This window comes from Tachysurus vachellii, chromosome 21, assembly GCF_030014155.1.
Source record: "Tachysurus vachellii isolate PV-2020 chromosome 21, HZAU_Pvac_v1, whole genome shotgun sequence".
NCBI classification, from domain to species: Eukaryota; Metazoa; Chordata; class Actinopteri; order Siluriformes; family Bagridae; genus Tachysurus; species Tachysurus vachellii.
The window spans coordinates 18,334,265-18,352,037 of record NC_083480.1 but is presented as its reverse complement, the minus strand read 5'-3'; the positions used below and the strand labels follow the sequence as shown (position 1 = coordinate 18,352,037).

General features: G+C 40.2%; 1 protein-coding gene across 1 annotated transcript in view; it reads left to right on the top strand.

Moving 5' to 3' along the window:
* Positions 1-17,773, top strand: part of adck5 (aarF domain containing kinase 5) — a 23,829-nt gene that overhangs the window by 5,349 nt on the left and 707 nt on the right. The window contains exons 7-15 of the mRNA XM_060897139.1: positions 11,579-11,692; positions 11,994-12,125; positions 12,487-12,570; positions 12,648-12,729; positions 13,372-13,450; positions 13,550-13,641; positions 13,959-14,211; positions 14,889-15,005; positions 15,197-17,773. The exon at positions 15,197-17,773 is cut by the window's right edge and continues 707 nt beyond it. Coding sequence (XP_060753122.1) covers positions 11,579-11,692; positions 11,994-12,125; positions 12,487-12,570; positions 12,648-12,729; positions 13,372-13,450; positions 13,550-13,641; positions 13,959-14,211; positions 14,889-15,005; positions 15,197-15,299 — 1,056 coding nt within the window. The 3' untranslated portion in view covers positions 15,300-17,773. The remainder of the gene's footprint in view (positions 1-11,578; positions 11,693-11,993; positions 12,126-12,486; positions 12,571-12,647; positions 12,730-13,371; positions 13,451-13,549; positions 13,642-13,958; positions 14,212-14,888; positions 15,006-15,196) is intronic.

The window sequence follows — 17,773 nt, the reverse complement described above, 5'->3', positions numbered from 1 at the left end:
TTGTGTGTGTGTGTGTGTGTGTTTGTGTGTGTGTGTGTTTGTGTGTGTGTGTGTTTGTGTGTGTGTTTGTGTGTGTGTGTGTTAGTGTGTGTGTGTGTTAGTGTGTGTGTGTGTGTTAGTGTGTGTGTGTTAGTGTGTGTGTGTGTTAGTGTGTGTGTGTGTGTGTTAGTGTGTGTGTGTGTGTGTGTTAGTGTGTGTGTGTGTTAGTGTGTGGGTGTTAGTGTGTGTGTGTGTGAGTGTGTGTGTGTGTTTGTTAGTGTGTGTGTGTTTGTTAGTGTGTGTGTTTGTTAGTGTGTGTGTGTTTGTTAGTGTGTGTGTGTTAGTGTGTATGTTAGTGTGTGTGTGTTAGTGTGTATGTTAGTGTGTGTGTGTTACTGTGTGTGTTACTGTGTGTGTGTTACTGTGTGTGTTTGTGTGTGTTAGTGTGTGTGTTAGCGTGTGTGTGTCTGCAGTGATAATAAACAAACATTTCCATGGCGTAAGGAGTGAGTGTGTTTATAACGTGAGGAGTAATGTGTGTTTATAACGTGAGGAGTAATGTGTGTTTATAACATAAGGAGCGAGTGTGTTTATAACGTGAGGAGTAATGTGTGTTTATAACGTGAGGAGTAATGTGTGTTTATAACGTGAGGAGTAATGTGTGTTTATAACGTGAGGAGTAATGTGTGTTTATAACGTAAGGAGTAATGTGTGTTTATAACGTGAGGAGTAATGTGTGTTTATAACATGAGGAGTAATGTGTGTTTATAACGTGAGGAGTAATGTGTGTTTATAACGTGAGGAGTAATGTGTGTTTATAACGTGAGGAGTAATGTGTGTTTATAACGTGAGGAGAGAGTGTGTTTATAACGTGAGGAGTAATGTGTGTTTATAACGTGAGGAGTAATGTGTGTTTATAACGTGAGGAGTAATGTGTGTTTATAACGTGAGGAGAGAGTGTGTTTATAACGTGAGGAGTAATGTGTGTTTATAACGTGAGGAGTAATGTGTGTTTATAACGTGAGGAGTAATGTGTGTTTATAACGTGAGGAGTAATGTGTGTTTATAACGTGAGGAGTAATGTGTGTTTATAACGTGAGGAGTAATGTGTGTTTATAACGTGAGGAGTAATGTGTGTTTATAACGTGAGGAGTAATGTGTGTTTATAACGTGAGGAGTAATGTGTGTTTATAACGTGAGGAGTAATGTGTGTTTATAACGTGAGGAGTAATGTGTGTTTATAACGTGAGGAGTAATGTGTGTTTATAACGTGAGGAGTAATGTGTGTTTATAACGTGAGGAGTAATGTGTGTTTATAACGTGAGGAGTAATGTGTGTTTATAACGTGAGGAGTAATGTGTGTTTATAACGTGAGGAGTAATGTGTGTTTATAACGTACGGAGTAATGTGTGTTTATAACGTACGGAGTAATGTGTGTTTATAACGTACGGAGTAATGTGTGTTTATAACGTACGGAGTAATGTGTGTTTATAACGTACGGAGTAATGTGTGTTTATAACGTGAGGAGCGAGTGTGTTTATAACGTAAGGAGTAATGTGTGTTTATAACGTGAGGAGCGAGTGTGTTTATAACGTAAGGAGTAATGTGTGTTTATAACGTGAGGAGTAATGTGTGTTTATAACGTACGGAGTAATGTGTGTTTATAACGTACGGAGTAATGTGTGTTTATAACGTACGGAGTAATGTGTGTTTATAACGTACGGAGTAATGTGTGTTTATAACGTGAGGAGCGAGTGTGTTTATAACGTAAGGAGTAATGTGTGTTTATAACGTGAGGAGCGAGTGTGTTTATAACGTAAGGAGTAATGTGTGTTTATAACGTAAGGAGTAATGTGTGTTTATAACGTGAGGAGAGAGTGTGTTTATAACGTGAGGAGTAATGTGTGTTTATAACGTGAGGAGTAATGTGTGTTTATAACGTGAGGAGTAATGTGTGTTTATAACGTGAGGAGTAATGTGTGTTTATAACGTGAGGAGTAATGTGTGTTTATAACGTGAGGAGAGAGTGTGTTTATAACGTGAGGAGAGAGTGTGTTTATAACGTGAGGAGTAATGTGTGTTTATAACGTGAGGAGTAATGTGTGTTTATAACGTGAGGAGAGAGTGTGTTTATAACGTGAGGAGAGAGTGTGTTTATAACGTGAGGAGTAATGTGTGTTTATAACGTGAGGAGTAATGTGTGTTTATAACGTGAGGAGTAATGTGTGTTTATAACGTGAGGAGAGAGTGTGTTTATAACGTGAGGAGAGAGTGTGTTTATAACATGAGGAGAGAGTGTGTTTATAACGTGAGGAGTAATGTGTGTTTATAACGTGAGGAGTAATGTGTGTTTATAACGTGAGGAGTAATGTGTGTTTATAACGTGAGGAGAGAGTGTGTTTATAACGTGAGGAGAGAGTGTGTTTATAACGTGAGGAGTAATGTGTGTTTATAACGTGAGGAGTAATGTGTGTTTATAACGTGAGGAGTAATGTGTGTTTATAACGTGAGGAGAGAGTGTGTTTATAACGTGAGGAGAGAGTGTGTTTATAACATGAGGAGAGAGTGTGTTTATAACATGAGGAGTAATGTGTGTTTATAACGTGAGGAGTAATGTGTGTTTATAACGTGAGGAGTAATGTGTGTTTATAACGTAAGGAGTAATGTGTGTTTATAACGTGAGGAGAGAGTGTGTTTATAACGTGAGGAGTAATGTGTGTTTATAACGTGAGGAGTAATGTGTGTTTATAACGTGAGGAGTAATGTGTGTTTATAACGTGAGGAGAGAGTGTGTTTATAACGTGAGGAGAGAGTGTGTTTATAACGTGAGGAGAGAGTGTGTTTATAACATGAGGAGTAATGTGTGTTTATAACGTGAGGAGTAATGTGTGTTTATAACGTGAGGAGTAATGTGTGTTTATAACGTAAGGAGTAATGTGTGTTTATAACGTGAGGAGAGAGTGTGTTTATAACGTGAGGAGTAATGTGTGTTTATAACGTGAGGAGTAATGTGTGTTTATAACGTGAGGAGTAATGTGTGTTTATAACGTGAGGAGTAATGTGTGTTTATAACGTGAGGAGTAATGTGTGTTTATAACGTGAGGAGTAATGTGTGTTTATAACGTGAGGAGTAATGTGTGTTTATAACGTGAGGAGTAATGTGTGTTTATAACGTGAGGAGAGAGTGTGTTTATAACGTGAGGAGAGAGTGTGTTTATAACGTGAGGAGTAATGTGTGTTTATAACGTGAGGAGTAATGTGTGTTTATAACGTGAGGAGAGAGTGTGTTTATAACGTGAGGAGAGAGTGTGTTTATAACGTGAGGAGTAATGTGTGTTTATAACGTGAGGAGTAATGTGTGTTTATAACGTGAGGAGTAATGTGTGTTTATAACGTGAGGAGTAATGTGTGTTTATAACGTGAGGAGTAATGTGTGTTTATAACGTGAGGAGAGAGTGTGTTTATAACGTGAGGAGAGAGTGTGTTTATAACATGAGGAGAGAGTGTGTTTATAACATGAGGAGTAATGTGTGTTTATAACGTGAGGAGTAATGTGTGTTTATAACGTAAGGAGTAATGTGTGTTTATAACGTGAGGAGAGAGTGTGTTTATAACGTGAGGAGTAATGTGTGTTTATAACGTGAGGAGTAATGTGTGTTTATAACGTGAGGAGTAATGTGTGTTTATAACGTGAGGAGTAATGTGTGTTTATAACGTGAGGAGTAATGTGTGTTTATAACGTGAGGAGTAATGTGTGTTTATAACGTGAGGAGTAATGTGTGTTTATAACGTGAGGAGTAATGTGTGTTTATAACGTGAGGAGAGAGTGTGTTTATAACGTGAGGAGTAATGTGTGTTTATAACGTGAGGAGTAATGTGTGTTTATAACGTGAGGAGTAATGTGTGTTTATAACGTGAGGAGTAATGTGTGTTTATAACGTGAGGAGTAATGTGTGTTTATAACGTGAGGAGTAATGTGTGTTTATAACGTGAGGAGTAATGTGTGTTTATAACGTGAGGAGTAATGTGTGTTTATAACGTGAGGAGAGAGTGTGTTTATAACGTGAGGAGAGAGTGTGTTTATAACGTGAGGAGTAATGTGTGTTTATAACGTGAGGAGTAATGTGTGTTTATAACGTGAGGAGCGAGTGTGTTTATAACGTAAGGAGTAATGTGTGTTTATAACGTGAGGAGTAATGTGTGTTTATAACGTGAGGAGTAATGTGTGTTTATAACGTGAGGAGAGAGTGTGTTTATAACGTGAGGAGTAATGTGTGTTTATAACGTGAGGAGTAATGTGTGTTTATAACGTGAGGAGCGAGTGTGTTTATAACGTAAGGAGTAATGTGTGTTTATAACGTGAGGAGTAATGTGTGTTTATAACGTGAGGAGTAATGTGTGTTTATAACGTGAGGAGAGAGTGTGTTTATAACGTGAGGAGTAATGTGTGTTTATAACGTGAGGAGTAATGTGTGTTTATAACGTGAGGAGCGAGTGTGTTTATAACGTAAGGAGTAATGTGTGTTTATAACGTGAGGAGTAATGTGTGTTTATAACGTGAGGAGTAATGTGTGTTTATAACGTGAGGAGAGAGTGTGTTTATAACGTGAGGAGTAATGTGTGTTTATAACGTGAGGAGTAATGTGTGTTTATAACGTGAGGAGTAATGTGTGTTTATAACGTGAGGAGTAATGTGTGTTTATAACGTGAGGAGTAATGTGTGTTTATAACGTGAGGAGTAATGTGTGTTTATAACGTGAGGAGTAATGTGTGTTTATAACGTACGGAGTAATGTGTGTTTATAACGTACGGAGTAATGTGTGTTTATAACGTACGGAGTAATGTGTGTTTATAACGTACGGAGTAATGTGTGTTTATAACGTGAGGAGCGAGTGTGTTTATAACGTAAGGAGTAATGTGTGTTTATAACGTGAGGAGCGAGTGTGTTTATAACGTAAGGAGTAATGTGTGTTTATAACGTAAGGAGTAATGTGTGTTTATAACGTGAGGAGAGAGTGTGTTTATAACGTGAGGAGTAATGTGTGTTTATAACGTGAGGAGTAATGTGTGTTTATAACGTGAGGAGTAATGTGTGTTTATAACGTGAGGAGTAATGTGTGTTTATAACGTGAGGAGTAATGTGTGTTTATAACGTGAGGAGTAATGTGTGTTTATAACGTGAGGAGTAATGTGTGTTTATAACGTGAGGAGTAATGTGTGTTTATAACGTGAGGAGTAATGTGTGTTTATAACGTACGGAGTAATGTGTGTTTATAACGTACGGAGTAATGTGTGTTTATAACGTACGGAGTAATGTGTGTTTATAACGTACGGAGTAATGTGTGTTTATAACGTGAGGAGCGAGTGTGTTTATAACGTAAGGAGTAATGTGTGTTTATAACGTGAGGAGCGAGTGTGTTTATAACGTAAGGAGTAATGTGTGTTTATAACGTAAGGAGTAATGTGTGTTTATAACGTGAGGAGAGAGTGTGTTTATAACGTGAGGAGTAATGTGTGTTTATAACGTGAGGAGTAATGTGTGTTTATAACGTGAGGAGTAATGTGTGTTTATAACGTGAGGAGTAATGTGTGTTTATAACGTGAGGAGTAATGTGTGTTTATAACGTGAGGAGTAATGTGTGTTTATAACGTGAGGAGTAATGTGTGTTTATAACGTGAGGAGAGAGTGTGTTTATAACGTGAGGAGAGAGTGTGTTTATAACGTGAGGAGTAATGTGTGTTTATAACGTGAGGAGTAATGTGTGTTTATAACGTGAGGAGAGAGTGTGTTTATAACGTGAGGAGAGAGTGTGTTTATAACGTGAGGAGTAATGTGTGTTTATAACGTGAGGAGTAATGTGTGTTTATAACGTGAGGAGTAATGTGTGTTTATAACGTGAGGAGAGAGTGTGTTTATAACGTGAGGAGAGAGTGTGTTTATAACATGAGGAGAGAGTGTGTTTATAACATGAGGAGTAATGTGTGTTTATAACGTGAGGAGTAATGTGTGTTTATAACGTGAGGAGTAATGTGTGTTTATAACGTGAGGAGAGAGTGTGTTTATAACGTGAGGAGTAATGTGTGTTTATAACGTGAGGAGTAATGTGTGTTTATAACGTGAGGAGTAATGTGTGTTTATAACGTGAGGAGTAATGTGTGTTTATAACGTGAGGAGTAATGTGTGTTTATAACGTGAGGAGTAATGTGTGTTTATAACGTGAGGAGTAATGTGTGTTTATAACGTGAGGAGAGAGTGTGTTTATAACGTGAGGAGAGAGTGTGTTTATAACGTGAGGAGTAATGTGTGTTTATAACGTGAGGAGTAATGTGTGTTTATAACGTGAGGAGAGAGTGTGTTTATAACGTGAGGAGTAATGTGTGTTTATAACGTGAGGAGTAATGTGTGTTTATAACGTGAGGAGTAATGTGTGTTTATAACGTGAGGAGTAATGTGTGTTTATAACGTGAGGAGTAATGTGTGTTTATAACGTGAGGAGTAATGTGTGTTTATAACGTGAGGAGTAATGTGTGTTTATAACGTGAGGAGTAATGTGTGTTTATAACGTGAGGAGTAATGTGTGTTTATAACGTGAGGAGTAATGTGTGTTTATAACGTGAGGAGTAATGTGTGTTTATAACGTGAGGAGTAATGTGTGTTTATAACGTGAGGAGTAATGTGTGTTTATAACGTGAGGAGTAATGTGTGTTTATAACGTGAGGAGTAATGTGTGTTTATAACGTGAGGAGTAATGTGTGTTTATAACGTGAGGAGTAATGTGTGTTTATAACGTGAGGAGTAATGTGTGTTTATAACGTGAGGAGTAATGTGTGTTTATAACGTGAGGAGTAATGTGTGTTTATAACGTGAGGAGTAATGTGTGTTTATAACGTGAGGAGTAATGTGTGTTTATAACGTGAGGAGTAATGTGTGTTTATAACGTGAGGAGTAATGTGTGTTTATAACGTGAGGAGTAATGTGTGTTTATAACGTGAGGAGTAATGTGTGTTTATAACGTGAGGAGTAATGTGTGTTTATAACGTGAGGAGTAATGTGTGTTTATAACGTGAGGAGTAATGTGTGTTTATAACGTGAGGAGTAATGTGTGTTTATAACGTGAGGAGTAATGTGTGTTTATAACGTGAGGAGTAATGTGTGTTTATAACGTGAGGAGTAATGTGTGTTTATAACGTGAGGAGTAATGTGTGTTTATAACGTGAGGAGTAATGTGTGTTTATAACGTGAGGAGTAATGTGTGTTTATAACGTACGGAGTAATGTGTGTTTATAACGTACGGAGTAATGTGTGTTTATAACGTACGGAGTAATGTGTGTTTATAACGTGAGGAGCGAGTGTGTTTATAACGTAAGGAGTAATGTGTGTTTATAACGTGAGGAGCGAGTGTGTTTATAACGTAAGGAGTAATGTGTGTTTATAACGTGAGGAGTAATGTGTGTTTATAACGTACGGAGTAATGTGTGTTTATAACGTACGGAGTAATGTGTGTTTATAACGTACGGAGTAATGTGTGTTTATAACGTACGGAGTAATGTGTGTTTATAACGTACGGAGTAATGTGTGTTTATAACGTGAGGAGCGAGTGTGTTTATAACGTAAGGAGTAATGTGTGTTTATAACGTGAGGAGCGAGTGTGTTTATAACGTAAGGAGTAATGTGTGTTTATAACGTAAGGAGTAATGTGTGTTTATAACGTGAGGAGAGAGTGTGTTTATAACGTGAGGAGTAATGTGTGTTTATAACGTGAGGAGTAATGTGTGTTTATAACGTGAGGAGCGAGTGTGTTTATAACGTAAGGAGTAATGTGTGTTTATAACGTAAGGAGTAATGTGTGTTTATAACGTGAGGAGAGAGTGTGTTTATAACGTGAGGAGTAATGTGTGTTTATAACGTGAGGAGTAATGTGTGTTTATAACGTGAGGAGTAATGTGTGTTTATAACGTGAGGAGTAATGTGTGTTTATAACGTGAGGAGTAATGTGTGTTTATAACGTGAGGAGTAATGTGTGTTTATAACGTGAGGAGAGAGTGTGTTTATAACGTGAGGAGTAATGTGTGTTTATAACGTGAGGAGTAATGTGTGTTTATAACGTGAGGAGAGAGTGTGTTTATAACGTGAGGAGAGAGTGTGTTTATAACGTGAGGAGTAATGTGTGTTTATAACGTGAGGAGTAATGTGTGTTTATAACGTGAGGAGTAATGTGTGTTTATAACGTGAGGAGAGAGTGTGTTTATAACGTGAGGAGAGAGTGTGTTTATAACATGAGGAGAGAGTGTGTTTATAACATGAGGAGTAATGTGTGTTTATAACGTGAGGAGTAATGTGTGTTTATAACGTGAGGAGTAATGTGTGTTTATAACGTGAGGAGAGAGTGTGTTTATAACGTGAGGAGTAATGTGTGTTTATAACGTGAGGAGTAATGTGTGTTTATAACGTGAGGAGTAATGTGTGTTTATAACGTGAGGAGTAATGTGTGTTTATAACGTGAGGAGTAATGTGTGTTTATAACGTGAGGAGTAATGTGTGTTTATAACGTGAGGAGTAATGTGTGTTTATAACGTGAGGAGTAATGTGTGTTTATAACGTGAGGAGTAATGTGTGTTTATAACGTGAGGAGTAATGTGTGTTTATAACGTACGGAGTAATGTGTGTTTATAACGTACGGAGTAATGTGTGTTTATAACGTACGGAGTAATGTGTGTTTATAACGTGAGGAGCGAGTGTGTTTATAACGTAAGGAGTAATGTGTGTTTATAACGTGAGGAGCGAGTGTGTTTATAACGTAAGGAGTAATGTGTGTTTATAACGTGAGGAGTAATGTGTGTTTATAACGTACGGAGTAATGTGTGTTTATAACGTACGGAGTAATGTGTGTTTATAACGTACGGAGTAATGTGTGTTTATAACGTACGGAGTAATGTGTGTTTATAACGTACGGAGTAATGTGTGTTTATAACGTGAGGAGCGAGTGTGTTTATAACGTAAGGAGTAATGTGTGTTTATAACGTGAGGAGCGAGTGTGTTTATAACGTAAGGAGTAATGTGTGTTTATAACGTAAGGAGTAATGTGTGTTTATAACGTGAGGAGAGAGTGTGTTTATAACGTGAGGAGTAATGTGTGTTTATAACGTGAGGAGTAATGTGTGTTTATAACGTGAGGAGCGAGTGTGTTTATAACGTAAGGAGTAATGTGTGTTTATAACGTAAGGAGTAATGTGTGTTTATAACGTGAGGAGAGAGTGTGTTTATAACGTGAGGAGTAATGTGTGTTTATAACGTGAGGAGTAATGTGTGTTTATAACGTGAGGAGTAATGTGTGTTTATAACGTGAGGAGTAATGTGTGTTTATAACGTGAGGAGTAATGTGTGTTTATAACGTGAGGAGTAATGTGTGTTTATAACGTGAGGAGAGAGTGTGTTTATAACGTGAGGAGTAATGTGTGTTTATAACGTGAGGAGTAATGTGTGTTTATAACGTGAGGAGAGAGTGTGTTTATAACGTGAGGAGAGAGTGTGTTTATAACGTGAGGAGTAATGTGTGTTTATAACGTGAGGAGTAATGTGTGTTTATAACGTGAGGAGTAATGTGTGTTTATAACGTGAGGAGAGAGTGTGTTTATAACGTGAGGAGAGAGTGTGTTTATAACATGAGGAGAGAGTGTGTTTATAACATGAGGAGTAATGTGTGTTTATAACGTGAGGAGTAATGTGTGTTTATAACGTGAGGAGTAATGTGTGTTTATAACGTGAGGAGAGAGTGTGTTTATAACGTGAGGAGTAATGTGTGTTTATAACGTGAGGAGTAATGTGTGTTTATAACGTGAGGAGTAATGTGTGTTTATAACGTGAGGAGTAATGTGTGTTTATAACGTGAGGAGTAATGTGTGTTTATAACGTGAGGAGTAATGTGTGTTTATAACGTGAGGAGTAATGTGTGTTTATAACGTGAGGAGAGAGTGTGTTTATAACGTGAGGAGAGAGTGTGTTTATAACGTGAGGAGTAATGTGTGTTTATAACGTGAGGAGTAATGTGTGTTTATAACGTGAGGAGAGAGTGTGTTTATAACGTGAGGAGAGAGTGTGTTTATAACGTGAGGAGTAATGTGTGTTTATAACGTGAGGAGTAATGTGTGTTTATAACGTGAGGAGTAATGTGTGTTTATAACGTGAGGAGTAATGTGTGTTTATAACGTGAGGAGTAATGTGTGTTTATAACGTGAGGAGAGAGTGTGTTTATAACGTGAGGAGAGAGTGTGTTTATAACATGAGGAGAGAGTGTGTTTATAACGTGAGGAGTAATGTGTGTTTATAACGTGAGGAGTAATGTGTGTTTATAACGTAAGGAGTAATGTGTGTTTATAACGTGAGGAGAGAGTGTGTTTATAACGTGAGGAGTAATGTGTGTTTATAACGTGAGGAGTAATGTGTGTTTATAACGTGAGGAGTAATGTGTGTTTATAACGTGAGGAGTAATGTGTGTTTATAACGTAAGGAGTAATGTGTGTTTATAACGTGAGGAGAGAGTGTGTTTATAACGTGAGGAGTAATGTGTGTTTATAACGTGAGGCGTAATGTGTGTTTATAACGTGAGGAGTAATGTGTGTTTATAACGTGAGGAGTAATGTGTGTTTATAACGTGAGGAGTAATGTGTGTTTATAACGTGAGGAGTAATGCGTGTTTATAACGTGAGGAGTAATGCGTGTTTATAACGTGAGGAGTAATGCGTGTTTATAACGTGAGGAGTAATGCGTGTTTATAACGTGAGGAGTAATGCGTGTTTATAACGTGAGGAGTAATGCGTGTTTATAACGTGAGGAGTAATGCGTGTTTATAACGTGAGGAGTAATGCGTGTTTATAACGTGAGGAGTAATGCGTGTTTATAACGTGAGGAGTAATGCGTGTTTATAACGTGAGGAGTAATGCGTGTTTATAACGTGAGGAGTAATGCGTGTTTATAACGTGAGGAGTAATGCGTGTTTATAACGTACGGAGTAATGTGTGTTTATAACGTACGGAGTAATGTGTGTTTATAACGTACGGAGTAATGTGTGTTTATAACGTACGGAGTAATGTGTGTTTATAACGTGAGGAGCGAGTGTGTTTATAACGTAAGGAGTAATGTGTGTTTATAACGTGAGGAGTAATGTGTGTTTATAACGTGAGGAGTAATGTGTGTTTATAACGTGAGGAGAGAGTGTGTTTATAACGTGAGGAGTAATGTGTGTTTATAACGTGAGGAGTAATGTGTGTTTATAACGTGAGGAGTAATGTGTGTTTATAACGTGAGGAGTAATGTGTGTTTATAACGTGAGGAGTAATGTGTGTTTATAACGTGAGGAGAGAGTGTGTTTATAACGTGAGGAGTAATGTGTGTTTATAACGTGAGGAGCGAGCGTGTTTAATACTGGAAGCTAAGACACAAATTTAACCCCATAAACTCTTGTGATGTTCATTGGGACTCATTAAGCAGATGTCTGTGTGCTGTCACTTTGTCACTAGTGAACTTTCCCCCACACTGGTGTGTGTTACACTGTGATTCCTGTAACAAGCTGCATAGCGCTGGCTTTGTGGTCGTGTGCAGGTGCAGTACATCGATCTCAGGGATCGTTTCGATGGAGACATCAGGACGTTGGAGATCCTGCTGGATATAGTGAAGATTATGCACCCGAGCTTCGGTTTCCGCTGGGTCCTAAAGGTCTGTATGAGGTTACCACACACACCACCTGTCTTTAGTCACATTATACAGTGATGGAGAAGGAAAACTAGGAGCTCCATCATGTTTGGTCACCTTTTATACCGTAAAATTTAGAGTCTATTATTTTTATCACACAGCTTGTGAATAACAGATCAAACATTAATGTACACATTACAGTTATGTTCTAATATTCAGTGTCTCATTAGTAATAAGAGGTGATGATGTCATGGTGGTCCCAGTTTAATGTCACCGTACCTCTGAGATGCCTTCTGGTTAGTGTGTGTGTGTGTGACTCCTTCAGGACCTGAAGGGAACGTTGGCGCAGGAGCTGGATTTCGAGAATGAGGGCAGGAACTCAGAGCGATGTGCTGAAGAGCTCAAGCACTTTAAATTCGTCGTCGTACCCAAAGTGTTCTGGGACCTGACCAGTAAGGTACAGAGATTACACTGGGAGTCGGTCATTCGTAAGAGAATTAAAATGGTGTTGTTGTGAAACCACACAGAAGTGTGTTTCAGTGTATGAGCTGTTGCTATAGAAACGATGAGGTATCAGAGTGAGTACGTTAATATAAACCTGATCTACAGTCAGAGCAGAGAATTAATCAACACCTTCTGACCAATCAGAGAGCAGAACTCAGCACACACTACATTATAAAGTGATTATACAGAGCTAGAAATATATACACGTATAAATCATTTCTACAGGAATGAAAAACAAATACTTTGTAATAAGTCAGTATAAAGTGTAATAAACAGACACACACACTGATCCTGAGCTCTGCTCCTGACACCAGCGCGTCCTCACCGCCCAGTTCTGTGACGGCTGTAAAATCAACAACGTCGAGGAGATCAAGAGACTGGGGCTGAGTTTAAAAGACGTGAGTAACACACACTTCAGTTCAGTTTTATTATCATTAACTAATAATTACACACAATTCCTCTTTCTGCTCCTCAGACTGCAGATAAATTCATCAGGACTTTTGCAGAACAGATATTTTACACTGGCTTTATACACGCAGACCCACATCCTGGAAACGGTACGAAGTGTGTGTGTGTGAGTGAGAGTGTGTGTGTTTGTGTGAGAGTGTGTGTGTTTGTGTGAGAGTTTGTGTGAGTGTGTGTGTTTGTGTGAGTGTGTGTGTTTGTGTGAGTGTGTGTGTGTTTGTGAGAGTGTGTGTGTTTGTGAGAGTGTGTGTGTTTGTGAGAGTGTGTGTGTGTGTGAGAGTGTGTGTGTGAGTGTGTGTGTGAGAGTGTGTGTGTGAGAGTGTGTGTGTGAGAGTGTGTGTGTGAGAGTGTGTGTGTGAGAGTGTGTGTGTGAGAGTGTGTGTGTGAGAGTGTGTGTGTGAGAGTGTGTTTGTGAGAGTGTGTTTGTGAGAGTGTGTTTGTGAGTGTGTGTTTGTGAGAGTGTGTTTGTGAGAGTGTGTTCGTGAGTGTGTATAAGTGTGAGTGTGTGTATGAGTGTGCGAGAGTGTGTGTGCGAGAGTGTGTGTGCGAGAGTGTGTGTGTGTATGAGAGTGTGCGAGAGTGTGTGTGTTTGAGTGTGAGTGTGTGTGAGTGGAACAAATGTCCCCATAATGACAGGAATACACGACAGTGGAGAGTTGATTGGTCATTATATGAATAATTGTGTGTGTGTGTGTGTGTGTGTGTGTGTGTGTGTGTGTGTGTGTGTGAGACAGTGTTGGTGAGAAGAGGTCCTGATAAAAAAGCAGAACTTGTTCTCTTAGATCATGGACTTTATGAAAGCCTCAGCAAGAGGTAACCACCTACAAGCTCATTAATATTCATGAGGAGCTCATAAATAATGCGCATGTTGTATTGGGCTCTGTTTCCTGTACGGTTGTGTGTGTGTTACAGTGACCGAGCCGCTCTGTGCCAGCTGTGGCGCTCCATCGTCCTCCGAGACGAAGACGCCATGAAGAGATACTCTAACAAACTCGGGGTCAAAGGTCGGCTTGAACAGTAATACATTCACTGTTAATTAGCTAGCAAAATGTTGAATATTTAGATTGAGTATTTGACATAAGTAAGTACACCCCTAAGTGAAAATGTCTATACTGGGCTTAATTAGCCGTTTTCTCTCCCCGGTGTCATGTGACTCGTTAGTGTTACATGGTCTAGGGCTGTATGAGTGCTGCTGGCACTGAGGAGCTACATTATACACTGTGGGGTGTTAATAAATAATGGGAAATGATCTCATCTCCCTCGTATGTTGTACTGGATCATTAATTAGCATTAATGTCGTATCATTTCTAACCTGGCTCAGACTATTTCCTGTTCTGCGAGATGCTCCTTCAGCGGCCGATCAACATGCGTGAGCTGGGTCTGGGGAACATCCTGAGCCGTGAGGAGACGTCGTACATGCGCAGTATGGCCGCTCAGCACTTCGACAGCATCATGGAAGTGCTGAAAGCTCTGCCTCGGCCCATGATGCTCGTGTTCCGTAATATCAACACTGTGCGCAGCATCAACGTGGCACTCGGAGCTCCTGTGGACCGCTACGGCCTGATGGCCAAGAGGTGAGAACATAACACACTCCATTATACACTTAACAGTAGAGTTCAGTGGTGTAGAGTTTAGAAAAGTTCAGTAGTGTTGAGTTCAGTAGAGTACTTTATTAATCCCTTGGGGGAAACGGTGTCACAGCAGCTAATACACAGGTAAACTGTGTGTGTGTCTGTGTGTGCGTCTGTGTGTGTCTGTCCGTGTGTGTGTCTGTCCGTGTGTGTGTCTGTGTGCGCGTGTCTGTGCGTGTCTGTGTGTGTGTGTCTGTGTGTGCGTGTCTGTGTGCGTGTCTGTGTGTGTGTGTGTGTCTGTGTGTGTGTCTGTGTGTGCGTCTGTGTGTGTCTGTCCGTGTGTGTGTCTGTCCGTGTGTGTGTCTGTGTGTGTGTGTCTGTGTGTGCGTGTCTGTGTGTGTGTCTGTGCGTGTCTGTGTGTGTGCGTGTCTGTCTGTCTGTATGTCTGTGCGTGTCTGTGTGCGCGTGTGCGTGTTTGTGTGTCTGTGCATGTCTGTGCGTGTGCATGTCTGTGCGTGTCTGTCTGTGTGTGCGTGTCTGTGTGTGTGCGTCTGTGTGTGTGTCTGTGCGTGTCTGTGTGTGTGTGTGTGCGCGTGTGCCTGTATGTCTGTGCGTGTCTGTGTGCGCGTGTGCGTGTTTGTGTGTCTGTGCATGTCTGTGCGTGTCTGTGTGTGTTTCAGTGCCGTGCGAGGTTGGGGTAAAACCAGAGCAGATGAGTTGAGGCTTCTGCCCCGGGTCACTGTGTTACGCTGGATTTGGGGTTTCTGGGAGGACGTGAAGTTTGAATGTGCTTTAAGGTGAAGTTCACTGAGTTTTATTGACTTTTGTATTAAAGAAGCAGTTCAGAGAAAAATAAAAGGTCCACATTGTTACACAAAGACCTGAGCAGACTTTAGGACTGGACTCAGGAAGACGGTGTTACTGTTACAGCCGCTACGTTCTTAGAGAAGTGTGTGTGTGTGTGTGTGTGTGTGTGTGTGTGTTACAGGTCAGAGATGATGATGAGGAGTCTGACACGTTCTGTTCTGCAGCTTCTGTCCTTCTGTGGTTTCATCTCTCTCCATCCAGACGTTTATCAGTACCTCAAATAACCAAAGACTCCAAGATCTCAGCTTTAGTCTTTTGTTTTTACATTTTACACTCTTCCAGCAGCAGAAGTGTAACCTCTCACTCGCACCTCTCACTCGCACCTCTCACTCGCACCTCAAACGCTTTCACATTTATTTCCCCCTTTTTGTAATTAAACCCTTCACTATGCAGACAGTCTGTGCTTTAACCACGAGGGCGATGTAATCTAATAATAATAAGAACACTGTCTCACCCTGTGAGCTCACGGCAGACCAGGAGACTCGTCTTTATTGTAGAGACACGATGAACGCGAGACTTCGTCTGATTAAAGTTGTCATTTATTGTAATTCTACACATTTTAGGGTCAGTTCCCTTCAGATAGAAACAAACCACTCAGGTGACAATAACGCATGGAAGGAGACAACAGTCTCACATACATCACACATCCTATCAGCATAACACACGTCATCATCAGACGAAACTTCAGCCCTGACGCTTGGTGTTACTTCTTGACTCAGACCTTGAAGTGAATCATGAACAAATGGGACTTGAACAATGGGACACGTGTCACAGAGACAGATGATACCCTGAGTTACCCTTCATATTAATGTGAGACAGGAACCACAAGACTAACGTAAACTTCTACATGATTAATTTACTAGAAATAAAATTTAATAAAACACAATTCCCACTTTGAGAGCTCTAATAACTCTTACAAAAGATTAAAGTCAGTAATAATAAAACTAAATAAATAAAGTCTTCACCACCGGGTTGTGGATACTGAATGTGGGCACCTGACTCGCTGTCCTAGGGGTTTACTAGAAAGAGGATGGACAACCTCTGGGTTATAAGCAGGCTGGGCGGGAAGTGACAAGTGACGTGACATACCTTGCTCAAGGGCACCTCAGTCGTGGTATTGCCGGCCCGAGACTCGAACCCACAACTTTAAGGTTAGGAGTCAAACTCTAACCATTAGGTCACGACTCCCCCACAATTTTCACATATCCCAGGTTATTATGAGCCTGGGGTCAGAGCACGGGGTCAGAGCGCAGGGTCAGAGCACAGGGTCAGAGCACGGGGTCAGAGCTCAGGGTCAGAGCACAGGGTCAGAGCGCGGGGTCAGAGCACGGGGTCAGAGCGCAGGGTCAGAGCGCAGGGTCAGAGCACGGGGTCAGAGCTCAGGGTCAGAGCGCAGGGTCAGAGCTCAGGGTCAGCCATAGTGCGGCAGCCCTGGAGCAGGTGAGGTTAAGGGCCTTTCTCAGGGACCCAACGTAGATGTCTCAGCAGCTTGTGGCTTGTGGGCTTCAACCCTGACCTTCTGATTAGGAACCCAGCGCCTCGCCTTGACCATCACGTCCTCACAAAAAGGAAAAAGGGGTCATGCTGTGAATTTCTTCTTCTATCTTGCTGCTTTTTTCTACAATGCTCTGATTTTCCACAACAGTTCCACGTCTCCTCTCTCTGTTCTCGCCCCGTCTCTGCGTAGGAATTATTCAGGGATGACTTTTATCTTAACATCAGTATCTCGCTCCCAGATCGCTGACTTGTCCAGGTTACTTCTCCATGTCTGATTAGAACAAGTAAGGTGTAGGAAAGCCAGAGCATTTCTGTATTCAGATGAAAGGCCATCAAATCATGATCTGACTCCTGACCCCTTATTATCTAATACATTATCTGGACTGTTTGCTCTTCCACTGTATGCGACAGCTGATCTTTGTGTTCGCTTACGGTTTCTTCCTTTTTCCACACACAGCTCGTGACTCTTTGCTGACACGTGTGAAATCTTAATTACAGCATAATATAAAGGTTATAACAGTATGTACTGTTAATATTCACAGAACCTTCATAACACTTAAGCTCTGATTCTGTTAACACCTGAGACGTAAGTGGAGTGAGCTCCATTAGAGACGTGTTAGAGACGCAGTTTTTTTTGCTTATGCTCTCCTAAATTACAACGTGCTGATGGCAAACTATGAGAAAGTCTCTCTAATGCTTCAGGTCCTAAAGCTTTAATGACCGTTTGCACTTGTAAAGCCGGAGATGGGCACGGACTGTTTTCTACCTCTTCTATTCTACATTGAACCCTTTTGTGCTCCACACACTTCAGGGGCATTGACTGGCTCAGTGAGGTCACTAAGGGTCACATCATCTCCCTCTTGGTTAAACAAAGACTGTAAGGATGCACGTGTTCTGACTGTGTTGACTTTTGTCTGAAGTCTTGTTGTACCCTAACGTTCTCTAATGTAGAGGGACCTGACACGTCTCCCTGATTTAGACTGTAACACAACTCTTCCCTCATGTACAGGAGGACAAACCAAACTTTATCACTGCTGATTGAAAATGTGTGTTAATAATATATAATAATAATAATAATAGCTATTCCTGAAATTTGTCCCAACGTAACAAGAGTCCCATCGGTTTCACAGCAGTGGGGGCCAATACTTATACAAATCAGAACTTTTACATAATTCTGTTTTTATAACTCATTTCAGTATTA